General features: G+C 36.9%; 1 protein-coding gene across 12 annotated transcripts in view; it reads left to right on the top strand.

The window, feature by feature from the left end:
* Positions 1-18967, top strand: part of LOC138758187 (annexin A3-like) — a 127565-nt gene that overhangs the window by 12417 nt on the left and 96181 nt on the right. For all 12 annotated transcript variants that reach the window (XM_069926755.1, XM_069926760.1, XM_069926757.1 and 9 more), the window contains one exon: positions 15709-15758. In XM_069926755.1, coding sequence (XP_069782856.1) covers positions 15744-15758 — 15 coding nt within the window. In that variant the 5' untranslated portion in view covers positions 15709-15743. The remainder of the gene's footprint in view (positions 1-15708; positions 15759-18967) is intronic.

The following is an 18967-nucleotide window of genomic DNA, read 5'->3' as shown; positions in this document are numbered from 1 at the left end:
GTTACAACCCATCACTTGCAGAGCTGCAGAGCATGAGAAAAGAGGAACTGATGGCTATTTCTAAGGCATTAAAACTGACTGAAGTTAAACCTTGGATGAGGAAAGTACAAATTCAGAGGATTATAATGGAATATTATATAAGTGAAGGAAAATTTGTTGAGGAAGACTTAGAAAAATTTCCAGAGAATAGATCTTTTGAATTGGAATTGGAGAAATTGAGAATGGAAGAAGATAAAGAGAAATGAAGGGGGTTAGAGACTGAGTTGCAGGGACAACAATATGAGATAGAGTTGGCTGAAAAGGACAGACGGTTTAAATTAGAGAAGTTAAGAATGGAGATAGAAATAAGTAAGAGAGCTGAGGCTGTAACTTCTGAGAAGAGGTTTTTGGCTAGTAGAGAGGTAAATCTAGTACCTCCTTTTGACGAGGGAGATATAGATACATGTTTTCCACTTTTTGAATTCAGAATTAGTCAAAGGACGTGTTGTAGTAGGAGTAATTCCAAAGTTACCCATGCAAGGTGTCTCATTTTTGTTGGGGAATGATTTGGGAGAGGATAAAGTTGGGTCAGTTTTAAGATTGACAAATCGGCCTAGAAAGGATGTGGTTAGAGAGGTTGGTGAAATGTATCCTGCATGTGCAGTAACTAGGTCTGTGATGAAGGAAATGATGACAGCTGAAGAAAATCCAGTTGATAGAGATTTGCCCAATACTTCTAAAGTTCTCTTAAAAGAACAGGGTCATTGTGAAAGTAAGGATTTCTCTTTGTAACCAGAAAATAGATACAGATCTTGCTAGCTTAAGGGAGAAAGCAGTACTGAACAGGAGATTAAAGAAATGGCTTGTGGTTATGACTTGGAGGGTGAATTGTTGTTGAAACTTTATTTCGATAATAAGGGTAGTGGAGAACAATCTGTATCAGAGGTGTTGGCTGTTGACAGAGTGGAGGAAGACATAGATCATAAGATTATGATGGAAACAGAATCTTGTGAGGGTAACCTTAAAGAAAGCGTGGTTCCTGTGCGCCTGTCTAACTCAACAATTTTGGAGAATTTGGAAGAAAAGTTACGCCATCTTAAGTTACAAAAGCAGATGCAGTTGAAAGAATTACTTTTGAAATACACACATTTGTTCCCTGATGTTCCAAAAAGGATATCAGTGATTTACCATGATGTAGATGTTGGAGAAACAAATCCCATAAAACAGCACACATTTAGAATAAACATTCAAAAGAGTAAAATCATGGATCAGGAGGTGGAATATATGTTGAGAAATGATATTATTAGACCTTTGAACTCTGATTGGAGTTCTCCTTGTATTCTGGTATCAAAACAAAATGTAACTGTTTGGTTCTGTACAGATTATAGGAAAATTAATTCAGTAACTAAAACCAATGCTTATCCTATTCCGAGAATAGATGACTGTATTGATAAAATTGGCAAAGCTAAATTTCTTACTAAGTTGGATTTGTTGAAGGGTTACTGGTGCACGCCTTTAACTGAAAGAGGAAAGAATATTTCAGCTTTTGTAACTCTATCCGGTTTATACGAGTATAATGTGTTACCTTTTGGCATGAAAAATGCCCCTGCAACATTCCAGATGATGATTAATTCGGTTATCCAAGGGTTAACACGTACAGATGCTTATATTGATGACTTGGTCACAAAAAAGTGACACATGAGAAGGACATCTAAGAGAGTTGGACAAATTTTTTGAAAGATTATCTAAAGCAAACTTAACTGTTAATTTAGCAAAGAGTCAATTTGCAAATGCCACGGTAACATACTTGGGTTATGTCGTTGGCCAGGGCAAAATTGCACCTATTCAAGCTAAGGTGAATGCAATTTCTGAGTTTCCTACTCCCAATGGCAAGGAAGCAGTGAGAAGGTTTTTAGGAATGGCAGGATATTACAGGAAATTTTGCTGAGGTTGCTATTCCTTTAACCAACCTTTTGAAGAAAGGGGAGAAATTTGTGTGGACTAGAGGTTGTCAGACAGTTTTAGAAAATTTAAAGGAGATGCTATGCCATTGCCCTGTATTAAAATCTCCTGATTTTGACAGACCATTTTCTGTAGCAGTGGATGCCAGTGAGGGAGCAGCAGGTGCAGTTTTATTGCAAAAACATAATGAAATTGATCATCCATTTACCTACTTTTCAAAAAAATACATTGATTATCAAAAGAACTATTCCACAATTGAAAAAGAACTGTTGGCTATTATATTTGCTCTGCAGAATTTTGACGTATATCTGGGTACCTCTCATGAAACAATTGTTATATTCACTGACCACAATCCTCTGGTATTTTTGAATAAAATGAAGAATAAAAAACAGAAGATTGTTAAACTGGATTTGATACTACAAGAATTTGATCTGCAAATTAACCACATCAGAGGTGTAACTAATATTATTGCCGATTGTTTGTCAAGATGTTAAAATAGATCATGTATAAAAATACTTTAAAATTGAATTAACGTATTGTAACATGTTATATATTGTGTATTGTTATCTCTAAAGTGATTTTTAAGACAGTTTAGTTATAACTGAATTTGAACTCAAGAGTTAAAATTCCCTTAAAAGGGGGAAGGTGTGACAGAGTATTTAGAGGTGGTTTGGGAGAAATTGCTAAAGCAGCTTGAACACACAGTTGCAGTGCTTTTTGCAAGAGGCAACAAAGTATTGACATACAGCTTGCCTGGGAGAGCATGTGATTTTTGCAGGCAGACAGAACAGTTTTGCTCTCAGAGAGGGAGGGTGTGAAACAGAGAGGAGAGACATAGAAATCAGTTCCAGAAGGATAAACTGGCAAACTTTGGAAGGCTGCCTGGTCAAAAGAGAAGACTGACGGTCAAAGGAGGAGTTTGGCAGTCTGAAAGGTGACCTAAAAGAAAGAGGATCATCTGGAGAATCCTGAAGGGGGCAAGTTTCGTCAGCAAGACTGATTGAGAAGGAATCAGTTGCGGATGTCCTAGAAAAGGAATCTCTCTGAAAACCAACAAGAACCCTCCTGAGTGGTAACCATTTGCCTGTTAAACACCAAAGCCTGGTGAACTTTGTTAATCCTAATTTCTGTGCATAGAACAGGAATTGGCTGCAACCAGTGAGATTGGACTGTGATCCAAAGAACTTTTCTAATCTTAAATATACATTACACATACCTACGCTTAGTATTAGAGGGGGCATTAAGTAGGTTAGTTAGGTTAAGTAAGTAGGTTAAGTAATAAGTTAAAGTTTAATTCTGTTTTCTTGTTCAATTATAATTAAAAACTACTTTTGTTTAAGTAACCCTGTGTTGTGGTGCATATCCAGTGCTGGTGGTTTTTGGGGTCCTCTGGACTCCGTAACAGAGTTATATCATAGAAGGCATAAATGGGGTATAAATGAGGTATGTGTGTTCATGTATGATACGATCCTATGAGGAGCCACACAAAAGCAGCACAACAAAAGGCTCATCAAAGTGTAACAACACATGTAGAAGTGTGGATTAAAGTTAAATAGAGCAAAATGTCAGTTTGGTGTGAAGAAAATCACCTTTTTGGGAGATAAACTGTCAGAGCCAGACAAAGTGAAAGCAATTCGAGAGATGTCCAGACCCACTGAGAAAGGGCATATTGAGAGTGCTAGGAATGATCAATTTCATTGGTAAATTCATTCCAAACCTGTCTTCCAAAACAATGTACCTAAGGATGTTGTTTCAGGACAAATGTGAATTCAAGTGGACAGACAACCATGAGGAAGAATGGGGGCAACTAAGAACATTTTAACCACATAACCAATACTTTTGATGCTCTTTGGCACATTCAGAAGGAAAAAAAATCTGCGGATGATTTAAAAGATGGAATAGGTGCCATACTACTTCAGGCTATCGGAGAAGATTGGAGGCCAGTAGCACATGCATCAAGGACAATGACAACATCAGAATGTCGATATGCGCAGATTGAGAATTAGTGTCTCGGTCTGGTCTATGGACTCAAGAAATTCCACAGCTATGTGTATGGTCGACCAACATTCGTGGCAGAGACAGACACAAGCCATTAATAACAATAATCAAGAAAAATCTCAGTAAAATGTCACAGAGAATCCAAGACTGATGATTAAGCTACAACATTAAGACTTTGAATTGGTGTGCACATCAAGCAAACTTATTGTGTTAGCTGATGTGTTATCCAGGGCAACAACAGAGTGAAGCACACAATGAGAGTTCCACAGAGATGGATATGAATCTGATCACTGAATCTCTTCCTGCATCTGATATGAAATCCAAGAAGATCACAGCTGAAACAGAAAAGGACACAGTTCTACAGAAGGTCATCAATAATCTGATTGAAGGATGGCCTAGAGGTGAATGTCAGCCATACTACAACAGCAGAGCTGAGCTGAGTGTTGTCAATGGACTTTTACTCAGACAGAGCAGAATTAACATTCCTCAATCACTGCAATGAGAGATGCTGAAAAGGTTGTACGAGGGGCACCTTAGAATGGAAAAATGCAGAGGATTCAGCCTGCACAGAAACAGGCAATTAAATATTTAGGAATTAAAATTGATAGTAAATAATTTATTTAAACTAAATTATTTGCCATTGTTAAAAAAATTGGAAGAGGATTTGAAAAGATGGAAAGATTTACAAATGATGTTAATGGGATGAGTGAATTGTATTAAAATTAATATTTTTCCAAGAATACAAAATTTGTTTCAATCATTGCCCATTCTGGAACTAGAATTTTTCTTTCAAAACTTGAATAAAATAATGTGTGAATTTCTTTGGAATGGTAAGATGTCAAGAATTGGTTTAGAAATATTAATGTGGAAATTTGATCAGACGACCAAATTTTAAGAATTATTTTAAAGCAGCTCAATTGAGGTTTTTGTCCTCCTGTTATCAACAGGGTGAAAAACCAGCTTGGATTCAAATAGAAATGAATAAAATTGGAGAAACTATTCCAGAGTTAATTTTGTATAAATGGAATAGTGAGTCGTTTAAAGGAAATAAAGATTTTTCTGTATTGAAACATATTTTAAACATATGGAATAGAATTCATATTGAGAAAGAATTAAAAATTATCAATTACCAAAAAATATTGTTAAAACAAAATCCTTTTACTTTAAATAATTCTTTATTTGATCATTGGTAGAGTAAAGTTGTACAGAGAATAAAAGATTGTTTCTTAGGATCTTTTTTCTGAACATTTGATCAATTAAAAGATAAATACAATACACATAAAAATATCATTTTTGCATATCATCAATTAAAAATGTATGTGAAAAAGAGATTGCGAGCAGATTTGAGTCTCCCCAAACAAAGTTAATTTGAAGAGATAATAACAGATACATTTATTGTTAAGAAATTTATTACTAATATGTATATAAAATTACAAGAGATGAAAGAAAAGAAAGATTTATATAAATCAAAAATCTGGTGGGAGAAAGATTTAAATATGCAAATTCAGGAGGAGATTTGTTCAAAATTATGATATGAAAGTGTTACGAATACAGTATATGTTAGATATCAAATGGTTTGATAGAATTTTCTTCATCAATTATATTATACTCCACATAAGTTAAATGGACTTAATCCTAATTATTCAAATAAGTGTTTTCAATGTGGGAATGAAATGGGGACTTTTTTGCATTCAGTGTGGTCTTGTGAAAAAGTGGCAAGGTTTTGGAATGAACTGAGTTTATTGTTAGGGCAAATTATGAAGATAAAGATGCCAAAGGATCCAAGAATATTGTTACTTGGAGATATTTATGAAAAAGGATATAAAATTGAAATTGGACAAATACCAAGAATTTTTTTTGAAGTATTGCAATAGCAACTGCAAAGAAATGTCTAGCGATAACATGGAAATATGATCGAGAAGTGTTATTAAGTAGATGGTATAAATGAGATGCAAAATTGTATTCCTTTGGAAAATATTATGTATGGTATAAGGAATTTAGTTGAAAATGTTTATAGTAGAGGAGTCACGTGATGGAGTAGTGGCCGGACGGTGAACTCCAGCCCTCTCCAGAAAAGTCGGAAAAAATAAAGGAAAACACAAAGGCACAAAAATAAAAATGAAAGTAAAGTGAGTATAAAGGTGGAAAGAAGATGGCGACGAAAAAAGAAAAATCGAAAACAACGGTGAGAAGAGAGGAAGAAAAGACAACGGAAGAAGAAGGAGAAGGCCTTACCTGTTCGAAGAGGCCCGCGATGGAGAGAGAAACCCGCTCCCTCAGGTCGGTAGAAAGTGGACTACAAAAATGGCTCGCTGAGCGGAGTAAAAGTGCGCAACCGCGCATGAAAAAAAACACTCCGACGGGAGGGGTGACCAGCTGGGGAGTCGATCTCCACAGCCGGCAATGACAGCTGCAGAACAGCAGCAGCAAGAGGAGAACGTAGAAGACAACGAAAACAAGAAAGAAGAGAAGAAAAGGGCAACAAAGAAACAACAGATGGCCAACCCAGAGGAAGAAGAGGAAGAGTACAGTGAAATGGAAGAAGAAGGGAAAGGCAAGACAAAGGATATACTTTTTCTTATTAAAGAATACATGGAGTCATTTAAAGAATGGCAAGCGCAAGAATTTAATGATTTAAGAAGAAGAATAAACAATACAGAAGAGAAAATGAATAAAATAGATATAACCTTATCAGAAATGGGAAAAAGAATGGACAAGGTGGAAGAATGAGAAGCAGCAGTAGAAATGGAGGTAGAGGACTTAAAAAAGAAATTAGAGGAATCTAATAAAAAAAGTTAAAGAGACACAAGAGCTGTTAGCTCAGAAAATAGATATAATGGAAAATTATAACAGAAGAAATAACATAAAGATAGTGGGCCTTAAGGAAGATGAAGAAGGCAAGAATATGAGAGAGTTTATAAAAGATTGGATCCCCAGGATCCTAGGATGTCCAGAACTACAGCAAGAAATGGAAATAGAAAGGGCACATAGAGCATTGGCCTTTAAACCACAACCACAACAAAAGCCAAAATCTATTTTAGTAAAATTCCTAAGATATACTTCAAGAAAAAAGGTACTGGAGAAAACAATGGAAAAAGTAAGAGAGGACAACAAGCCACTGGAGTACAAAGGGCGAAAAATCTTCATTTATCCAGATATAAGTTTTGAACTCCTGAAGAAGAGAAAGGAGTTCAATACAGCAAAGGCGATTTTATGGAAGAAAGGGTATAAATTTATACTAAAGCATCCAGCGGTATTGAAAATATTTATTCCAGGACAGCAAAACAGACTATTCTCGGATCCAGAGGAAGCACGAAAATTTGCAGAACAATTACAAAATAGACTGAGAGATGAAGACATGTAACGAGAGTACAAAAGACTGCAAACTAAAAAGACACATAAGTTTTGAACACCTTAAGAAGAGGAAGGAGTTCAATACAGCGAAAACAATCTTATGGAAAAAAACTATTCTCGGATCCAGAGGAAGCAAGGAAATTTGCAGAACAACTACAAAACAAGCAGAGAGATGAAGACATGTAATAAGAGTAAAAATGACCACGATTTATATGTATGTGGGTAAAGAGGTATTTGTGTGTATATGTATAGTGTGCATACATGAATGTATCCGTATTTAGAGGAAAATATAGAGAGTATAGACAAGAATTAATAAGGGAAGGAAATGGAATAGAGGGAATAAGGCGGAAATTAAAAGAGTGACCTTTGTTACATATGAAAAGTGAAATCTTTTCGGGGGGGGCTGGGTGGGGAGGAGTTACGGTCACTGCAAAATCAGCTGACGCTTGCGAGTGAATTCGCAAATCCAAATGGAGAGGGGACATGTGGTTGTCCGACAAGGGATAAAGGACAACTCAGGAGGGGAAGGGGGCTAAAGAAGTTTTAAATAGGAGAATAAGGAAAATGTTTGATGTTTTAGGAATGTTGTCTTATAAAGGGTTCAAAACAAGAAAACAGAAATGGATAAGAAGGAAAGGTAATGATCGAGAAACGGAAAGGGAAGATAAACAAAGAATAATATGGCTACGTTGAACTATATGACTTTAAATATTAATGGAATACATAACCAAATTAAAAGGAAGAAACTGCTAAATTTACTGAAAAAAAGAAAAAATTGATATAGCATTTGTGCAAGAAACACATTTAACTGAAATGGAGCACAAGAAATTAAAGAGAGATTGGGTAGGACACGTAACAGCAGTATCGTATAATTCAAAAGCAAGAGGAGTAGCTATATTAATTAGTAAAAATGTGCCATTTAAAATAGAAGAGGAAATAATAGATCCAGCAGGGAGATATGTAATGATAAAATGTCAGATATATTCGGAGTTTTGGAATCTACTCAATGTATATTCACCTAACGAAGAAGATCAAAAGTTTATGCAAGATATCTTTTTGCAGATAGCAGATACGCAAGGGAACATATTAATAGGAGGGGATTTCAACCTGAATTTGGATTCAAATATGGACAAAACTGGGAAAAAAATTAACAGAAAGAATAAAGTAACCAAATTTATAATTAAATCGATGGAAGAAATGCAACTTTTGGATATATGGAGGAAACAACACCCAAAGGAAAAGGAATATTCATATTACTCGGCTAGACATAAAACATACTCAAGAATAGACCTATTTTTGTTATCAGCTCGTATGCAAGATAGAGTAAGAAAAACAGAATATAAAGCTAGAATACCATCGGACCATTCACCCTTAATATTGACAGTAAAGTTAGAGGACATCCCTCCAAGAATGTATAGATGGAGATTAAACCCCATGTTATTAAAAGGCAGGATTTTAGAGAATTTATTGAAAGACAAATTAAAATGTATTTTGAAATAAATACGAAATCAGTGAAAGATAAGTTTATACTATGGGATGCAATGAAAGCATTCATTAGAGGGCAAATAATAAGTTATGTAACCAAGATGAAAAAGGACTATAATCAGGAAACAGAGCAGTTGGAAAGGGAAATAGTAAATATAGAAAAAGAATTAGCAATGAAGGAAGATACAACTAAAAGAAGAGAATTGGCAGATAAAAAAATAAAATATGAAACACTACAAACATATAAGGTGGAGAAGAATATAATGAAGACAAAACAAAAATATTATGAACTAGGTGAAAAAATGCACAAAATCCTAGCATGGCAGCTTAAGACAGAACAAGCTAAGAAAATGGTATTGGCATCAAGGAAAAAAGACAAACAAATTACATATAATCCAAAAGAAATTAAGGAAAACTTTAGAGAATTCTATGAACAATTATACCAAACTGAAAACGAAGGGAAAGTAGGGAAAATAGATGAATTTCTAACTAAAATTGAACTACCAAAACTACAAATAGAGGAACAAAATAAATTAACAGAGCCATTTGGAATAGTAGAAATACAAGAGATAATAAGAAAATTACCAAATAATAAGACACCAGGAGAGGATGGATTCCCAATAGAATTGTATAAAACATTTAGAGACTTATTAATTCCGCCCCTCCTGGAAGTAATCAACCAGATTGATAAAACACAAAGCTTACCAGATTCATGTAAAATAGCAATAATTACAGTAATACTAAAGCAAGGGAAAGATCCACTCATACCAGCGTCATATAGACCAATATCTTTACTTAACACAGATTATAAGATAATAGCTAAACTATTAGCAAACAGATTAGCAGAGTATGTACCGAAAATGGTAAATCTAGACCAAACTGGATTTATCAAAAAAAGACGCACAACAGACAATATTTGTACATTTATTAACTTAATTCATGCAGGAGAAGGGAATAAAGCGCCAACAGTAGCAGTTACTTTAGACGCAGAGAAGGCCTTTGACAGAGTAGAATGGAATTATTTGTTCAAAGTATTGCAAAAATTCAGTTTACCGGAGAAGTATATTAATTGGATTAAAGCATTATATAAGGGACCGTTAGCGAAAGTGACAGTAAATGGACATGTATCAAAGCAATTTAACTTAAGCAGGTCAACACGGCAGGGATGCCCACTATCACCTTTATTGTTTGCGTTAGCTATAGAACCACTAGCAGAATTGATAAGAACAGAAAATAATATAAAAGGGATAAAAATAAAAGACAACTAATATAAAATCAGTTTATTTGCGGATGATGTTATAGTATACTTAACAGAACCAGAACTATCAATAAAAGAATTATATAAGAAATTGAAGGAATAAGGAGAAGTGTCGGGTTACAAGATCAACGTAAATAAAAGTGAAGCAATGCCTATGAATAATGCGGATTTCTCAAAATTTAAGAAGGAATCACCATTTAGATGGCAAATGCAAGCAATAAGATACCTAGGTGTACAAATAAATAAAAATCTCGGCCAACTATATAAACTCAATTATTATCCACTAATGAAAAAATTACAGGACGATTTAGAGCTTTGGAAAGATTTACCACTAACACTAATAAGAAGGATAAACTGTATTAAAATGAACATTTTTCCAAGGATATTATACCTATTTCAGGCATTGCCAATACAACTGACAGAGAAATTCTTCAAGGAGTTAAAGAAAGTAATAAGGAAATTTTTATGGAGAGGGGGGAAACCGAGGATAGCACTAGATAAATTAACAGAATGGTATAAACAAGGAGGCTTACAACTGCCAAACTTTAAAAATTATTATAGAGCCGCACAATTAAGATACCAATCAGATTTTTATCAAACAAGGGAAAAGCCAGATTGGACCAGATTAGAATTAGATAAAATAGGGGAAAAGATACCTGAACATATATTATATAAATGGGATGAAAAATTGGTACAACATTGAAGTTCTCCAGTATTACATCATCTACTCAATATTTGGAAGAAGATTCATGTAGAAAGAAATAAAGCAAATTATCAATTACCAAAACTAATATTGATGCAAAACAAGTTACTTCCTTTTACAATAGATAACCTTTCCTTTAGAGAATGGGAGAAAAAAGGGATTAAAAGAATAGAAAATTGTTTTTCAGGAAATAGATTATTATCCTTTGAACAAATGAAAGATAAATACAATATAACTCAAGATACAGCGCTGGCATATTACCAATTGAGATCCTACTTGAAGGATAAATTAGGAAGCAGTTTGAGTTTGCCAGAGGGAAGTAACTTTGAATATGTGATTACAGATACAATGATAATCAAAAGATTTATAACAAATATGTATATTAAACTGCAAGAAAAGGAGAATGAGGAAACAAATGGTAAAACTAAACAAAAATGGGAACAAGATTTAAATATAAAGATAAAAAAGGAAACATGGGAGAAGTTATGCTCTGGAACGATGAGAAATACAATAAATACGAGGTTACGTATGATACAATATAACTGGATACACAGGCTATACATTACACCTCAAAAGTTAAATAAATGGGACTCAACAGTATCTGATAGATGTTTTCGATGTAAAAAAGAAATGGGAACAACAATTCATGCAATTTGGACATGTGAGAAAGTAGAAAAATTTTGGGAAGATCTAAATCAGATATTAAATAAAATAACAGAAAACAATATACCAAAGAATCCAGAGATCTTCCTCCTAAGTAACATAAAATACAAAGAATTTGGAATTGATTTGGAGGATGCACAAAAAAGATTTGTTAAGATAGCCCTAGCCGTAGCAAAAAAATGTATTATGTCAACCTGGAAATTGGAAGATAATTTGAAAATACAACAATGGTATATAGAAATTAATAAATGTATTCCATTAGAAAAAATAACATATCGTTTAAGAAATAATATTGAAATATTTGAACAAATATGGGAGCCTTACATGAAACACAATAGCGAAAACCTACCGGGGACAATCACTACCTAAGTTAATGGAAGGAAAAGGAAATGAAAAGAATGGACTCAGTGGAATTTCTGGTGTATTTTTATTGAATGACAACATTGTCTGACTGATTTAATGTATCCTAGATTTTGTACCTTTAATGGACGGGAGGGGGGAGGTAGGGAGGGTGGGATGAGAGGAGGGAGGGGGTGAGAAAATGGCACTGTATATGTGTGAAAAGGAAAAAGTGTGTATCATGGTTAATGTGATTTATGGTGTGAAAAATAAAAAATTTAAAAAAAAGAGAAAAAAAGAAAATGTTTATAGTATTTGGAAACCATGTATGGATTTTATGGATAATTATTCATCTACTCCTCTTAATTAGTAATTTTTAATAACAATTAATGATTTTTCTATGCTAAAATTATTGTATATTAAATGGTAGGTACAGAAATACAAACAAAACCTGCCCCCTCAGGGGTTCTCTCAGGTCACCACAGAGTTCCTTTCTTTTCTTACTTTTGGGTGGGAGGGAGGTTGGGGAGAAAAATATAAAAGTATTTTTTTAACATTGGCGATGGATATTTGATTAATGTATTATTCATTTTTTTTTCCTGTAAAGATGCAAGCAATTAAAAAAGAATTTAAAAGATGGATGCCTCCCCATGAGGTCTGGTGTGTGTGTGTTCTGTTTTTAGTGCTGGTTGCTTAGTTAATAAATCTCATTGTTTTAAAAAGAACCCAAGTTTCTTTATTGTAATAAAAAGAAACGTCACACCATTATCTAACTTAAACTCTAAACTATGTGCGAATATATCAGTGTGTGTGTGTGGATACCCCAAGCTACTACAGCTCAAGGCTCAATTTTCGGAAGGCAGTTCAAAGTTCAGTCTCAGAAATTCAGGGAGGACAAGTGGGTTTAAAATTGATATGACACATAGGCTTTGGGATGGTTGAGATACACAGGCCTTCGAATGAAGTTAGCAATTCCTGAAGTGGGTGACAGAGTCCGGGAGTGACAGAACATTGTTTACTCATGACACCCTTGTTGAGCTGCTTCAGAGAATTATCCTTTTTTAAGATGAGTCCCTTCTTCTGCAATTAGAATCCTGTTCATGGGTCAGTTGAGTCGAGTGCAGCATTTCGTCTGCAACCTTAAAACCCTTTTTGTGGGTGTTACGAGCCCTGAGGACCCCAAAACCCAGCAGCAATAGACATTCACCAAGACAAATGGTTACTTAAACATGAAAACAGAATCACACTTTAACGTATCACTATTGACTTAACTAACCTAACTTAACCCCCTTCTAATTCTAAGCACACGTGTATGTAATGTGTGTGCAAGTTCAGAAAAATTCTTTGGTTCACAGTCCAATCTCACTTCTCATTCCTCCAAGTTCACTGGTTGAAGGAAATTTCTTATACTGTGGTCAGAATTTAACATGCATAAAGTTCACCAGGCTTTGGTGCTTGAAAGGTAAATGGTTACCGCTTAGGAAGATTCTTGTCTGTTTTCAGAGAGAGATGTGTTGTTCCAGGACATCCACAACTGATTTATTTCCATCAGCCACTTCATTGTCTTGCTGACAAAACCTGCCCCCTCAAAGGTTCTCTCACGTCACCACAGAGTTCCTTTTTGTTTCCCTTATTCCAAGTGAAACAATAGACAGCCAGTCCTCTCCTCTTGCATGAACCACAAGGACTTTGATCAGGCTGAACTAAGCACTCACAATCCATCTTCCAAATGGGGTTTTCCACAAGCTTGCCAGCTTGTCCTGTTCCAGTCCAAGGTGCTGTTGCTGACTGTAACACTGTAGAAGTGATATCTGTCTCTCTGAGAGAAAGCCTGTTTGACTCCCTCTGTTTGTAAAACCACAGGACCCTCTTAGAACAGCAAATTCTCTTCCAGACAGAATGCGGCTCTGACAAGCTCATTAGCAGAGCTCCAGTATTTTAAATAAAATCTGTTTAAAAGTGTTTGTTTGTAATCTACATCAACAATCCCTGCCCCAATTTATCTTCCAAAACTTATCTATGTTCTGTCACAGTGGGTCAGTCGAAGTAGCATGCAGAATTTCTTATGCAACTTTAAAACCCTTTGCGTGGGTCAGTCAAAGTGGTCTCTCATCCCTCTATAATAACAGGAGGATCACTGATAATTTGTCTATAACCACTCAATTAGGCCAAGTGGGTTTCTCAGTCCCACAAAGGAGGTCGAAGAGCTCGTTACTCTTGCGCTGCTTCCTTAAAATGGCCTCCTGAACAAAGGATGTGTTGCCTTTTTTTTAAAAGGAAGCTGGTCACATGGGCTTTGCACCTGGCTTCTCCAGGGCTTTTGTGTTGACTCTGCAAAGGTATCCAGTAAAAGGGAACATGATGTCCAAAGCTAGCTTCTATTTTCACAGTCACTTTAAATCCTGTAGGCAAGTTGTTAAATCTGTTCTCTTAAAAGGATGGTCCCCCTCAAATAAAATGAACTGAAAAATGGGAAAATGTCATAATGGTGCAGAGTGAATTGATTTGGACTGATACTGGTTTCTGCAATGGTGAAGATCTCAGGAGGAAACCTAGGTGGATCATCTGTTTGCAACTTCTGGCTAAACATGACTGTGAAAGGATCAGAACTCACCTGCATGAGGATACTCTTGGAGCCTTGACCATTCATTTGTCTTTCATTATTCATGGACCCATGATTCGTTCATCGTGACAATGCCTAGATCTGTCTATGGAAAGCATTATTTTCCTGTTTAGCACCATGTCGCCCACTGTTGGAGTTTCATTAGGCTGTGAACTCATTATGACTTGGTGCTGTTCTCAGCAACCATCCTGTTCTCTTCCCTGAACCAGGGTTAATCCCCCCATCTTCAGTGAGGCTCTCCAAGAAGCGTGCAATGGGCACTTCTCAGTGTTGTGATGGGCATATGTATTTGCAACAAATTGATTTGTGAGAGTGAAGTAGGTCTATCCTTGATGATTTGCTCACGACCTGCTGCAGAGCAGGCAGCTGTAACATTTAGGACTATGAGGGGCATAGACAGAGTAAATGCATGTAGGATTTTGGCACTGAGGTTAGGTGAAATACAAACCAGGGGACTTAAGGGTGAAAGAGGAAATATTTTGGGAACTTCTTCACACAGATAATGGTGGGAGTGTGGAACAAGCTGCCAGCAAAAGTGATTGTGGACACAATTTTAACATACATAAACAATTTGTCAGGTACACTGATGGGAAGGTTATGGATGGATATGGTCTGTGTACAGGTCAGTAGAACTAGGCAGTATAATAGCTTGATACATATTGGAGGAACAATACCTCAAAGTCCACCTGGGCTCCCTTCAAGTGGATGACATTAACATCAACTTCACTGGTTTCTATTAAACCCCCCTCCCATCTTCTTATCCCTGACTCCTTTCCTCCAGTTCTTTTTCTGTCTGTCTGTCACACCCTCCCTCCCCCCCTCTCTCTCTCTCTCTTTCTCTCTTTGTTTCATAGAGCCAAAATCTATTCTCACCTTTCCTCCTATCAATGAGCACCTTTTTTCTGTTGGCCTCATCTCCCTCCCCCTCCCATTCTTCTCCCTTTTTCCTCCCCAGTCTTTAATTCAGATGCCTGCCTGCTTTTTGTTTTTACCTCAAGCAAGGGCTCAGGCCTGAAGCATCAGTAATGTATCTTTACCTGCAATGAATGGTGCAAGAGTGGCTGAGATCCTCCAGGAGGGTGTGTGTGTGTGTGTGTGTGTGTGTGTGTGTGTGTGTGTGTGTGTGTGTGTGTGTGTGTGTGTGTGTGTGTGTGTGTGTGTTTTCTCCCTGCGTTGTTTATGCAGCTCCCTGGAACATGAGAGTACTTCACCAACTGCTTACCCACATATCTGTGTGAGCGCCAGGTTTGTAGAGATTGGTGGATAATCAGTAAAATGTATGCAAACATATTTCAGATTCCCTGTCACAGACTCTAACATTCCTATTTCTTATTTGTTTTGTAGCACTTTCATCCTTAACATAGTCAAGTGAAGCAGAAATGTGTTCCGCATGGGTAAGTTGCAAGCTAAATTTAATATGAAGTCTGTCTAGGGAGCAAGATCAACAAGTTTTAAGATCAAAAAGAACACCCTTGCAGGATGAGATGCTAGTTGTCTGAATAGAGATCTCTGAATTGCAACAATTTAATTTGAGGGAATATCTTTCCCACTGAAAAATGCTTCACATACATTTTTAGATGCTGATTTTTAAGATGAATTTCATTTAAATTTTAAATTTAATTTAGACATACAGCATGTTAACAGGCCATTTTGGCCCACAAGTCCATGCCACCCAACTTACACCCAATTAACCTACACCTCCGTATACATTTTCAATTGTGGGATGAAACCAGAGCCCCCGGGAAAAACCCATGCAGACACGGGGAGAAAGTGCAAACTCCTTACAGACAGCATGGGATTTGAACGCAAGTCCCAATCACTGGCGCTGTAAAGGCATGGCACTAACTGTTACACCAACTCAAATGATAGTCCATTGATTCGAAGAAGGCACGATGATGGGCAGTTCATCTGTGGACACGAAGATGACTTTGCAGAGTCTAGCACATTGGGGGCACTGGAAGTTTGTTTTTGTAATAACTGCAGCTGCTGCCCTGTGACGCTGTTCACAGTTTTCCATCAGTTTTTGGTTGTGGCTGTCTTCAAAACTGGTGTAGGCTTCATAGCACAGGGCTCACCAACGGGATCTCTCAGCAGCCACAGCTTCTTGTTCTCTTGGCTGGATGCAACAGTAAAATAGGGTTTCCTTCACAGCATCTTTATATTGCTTGCATGGAAGACCTTGAGGTCTCCTTCTGGTTAGAGAGCAGCTGGTGAGGCCTACAGTGGGCTCTGATGATCAGGGACTCAATACTAGTGGACTTTACGTGACCCAAAACCTCCAGGTTGGAGACATGGTCTTGCCAAGGATGGAACAGATGGCGTGCTTTATGGAATTTCTCCAGTTGTTTGATGTGACGTTGGTACAGAGTCCAGGTCTCACATCCATATAGGAGAGAAGGAATGACCACAGCTCTGGTTCCAATCGCTGGCACTGTAAAGTATTTGCACTGACTGCTACGCCAACTGTCCCAAATTTCAATATCACATGGAAATTATTGAAATATTTACATTCCCATCTTAGAGATACTGTAAAGACCTCACTGTAAACCAATGGTTCTTAACCATTTTCTTTCCACTCACATACCACTTGAAGTAATCCCTATGCCATAGGTGTTCTGTGATTAGTAAGGTCATCTGTGGGTGGAAAGAAAAAGGTTGAAAACCACAGTATTAATCATCCCTAATTGACTCGTAAAGTACATGGTTTCATAACTACAAAGGGAATAGGCCATTGACAACATTTCTCAAGCAAAATATTTCAGTGACAATTGCGTCTAGAGCAGTGATTCTCAACCTTCCTTTCCCACTCACAGACCAGTCTAAGGGAAAGACTGCTGAGAGAGCAAAATCTAGACCTGGAAAAAGCCATAGCACTCAGTATGGCTACAGAAACTGTAAAAAAGCAGGCAAAAGAGCTGTTCATTAAAACTAGCTGCAACTTGGATGCAGGGAGCATGAATAGACATAAACCACTTAACAAAGAGCACGCCAAAGTGGAAAGAGAAGTGTGGCCAGCGAACAAAAGTGAAAGGGACAATCGAAAGCCATGTTGTTGATGTGGTACACAACACTTAACAAAAAAGTGTCCAGCATATGGTAAAACATGCAATATATGCAACAGAAGCAACCATTAGGCCCATTGCTGTAGTAACCAAGTGCAACAAAGCAAGGTTCATGCAGTAGATGAAAAGGAGATAGAGGAATTCGATGTAGATGTTGTGAGTGAAAACAAGAAAGAAAACAGAGACTGGATGTTGCGATTAATAGTTAATGACAAATATATTTCAGTTAAATTGGATACTGCAGCACAAATTAATGTAATATCAGAGACTGATTTTAAGAAGACTAGACCCAGACCAAAGATGTATGGAACAAAAGTGAAGGTGACAGGATATTCAAGTACCAATATACCAGTGCAAGGAGAATGCGTGGTCAAAGTGAAACACAAGGACAAAGAGCACATGCAAACATTCATTGTGGTATCAAAAGATGTACAGGCCATACAGCCAGTGAGAAACTGAACCTGGGGAAAAGAGTCCTCATTGTGGAAAGTGAAGGAGAGGCAGTCTATGATGAACTCATGAAATAGAACAATGACCTATTTCAGGGTCCAGGCTGCCTTCCAGGGGAACACACGATTAGAGTGGATAAACATGTGCCACTGATAATAAATACATCCACACAGTAAAGTTCAATTTGTGCTTCAAAGCAACTAAAAGCAGAGTTGGACAGGATGGAAAGCCTGAACGTGATTCAGAAGATAGATGAGCCAATGGAGTGGGTGAGTTCATTCATTGTTGTGGAGAAAAAGAATGGAAAGCTTAGAATTTGCCTGGATCCAAGAGATCTAAACAGAGCAATAAAGAAAGAACAATTTAAGCTTCCAACGCGTGAAGAAATCATGTCATAGTTTGCAAATACAAAGTATGTCAGCAAGTTAGATGCATCATCAGGATTTTGGCAGTTCAAATTGGATGAAGCAAGTTCAAGACTGTGCCTATTCAATAGTCCATTTGGCAGATACAGATTCCTAACGTTACCATTCGGAATTGCCTCAGCTTCTGAAGTGTATCACAAAACCATCCATATGGTCTATGAGCACCTGGACGGAGTTGATACCTCAATGGATGACATCATAGTCTGGGGAACCATGAAAATGGAGCATGATGAGAGACTAAGGAAAGCACTGGAAGCAACAAGGAAAGCAAACCTGAAGCTGAGTAAAGAGAATTTCCAGCTCGGGGAGACAGAATTAACATTTGTAGGAGATATTATTGGCAGTGAAGGCATCAGACCAGATCCCAGAAAGATGTCCGCTATTGGGAACATGCCAAGTCCACAATGCAAAAAGGATGTACAGAGGTTTAATGGGAATGGTCAACTCTATTGGTAAATTCATATACAATCTCTCAGAAAAGATGGCTCCATTGAGACGACCAACAGAAAAGAACATTGAATGGGAGTGGAATCTTGACCATGAAAAGTCATGGAGGGGACTAAAGAAACTGCTCACAGAGAAACCAGTTCTGAGGTTTTACGACCCATCGAGACCCATCAAGATATCATCAGATGCATCACATAGTGGGCTCGGTGCAGTTCTTCT

The sequence above is a fragment of the Narcine bancroftii genome, chromosome 3, assembly GCF_036971445.1.
Source record: "Narcine bancroftii isolate sNarBan1 chromosome 3, sNarBan1.hap1, whole genome shotgun sequence".
NCBI classification, from domain to species: domain Eukaryota; kingdom Metazoa; phylum Chordata; class Chondrichthyes; order Torpediniformes; family Narcinidae; genus Narcine; species Narcine bancroftii.
Note: the sequence above shows the minus strand (reverse complement) of the source record. Positions and strands in the feature narration are given on the sequence as shown.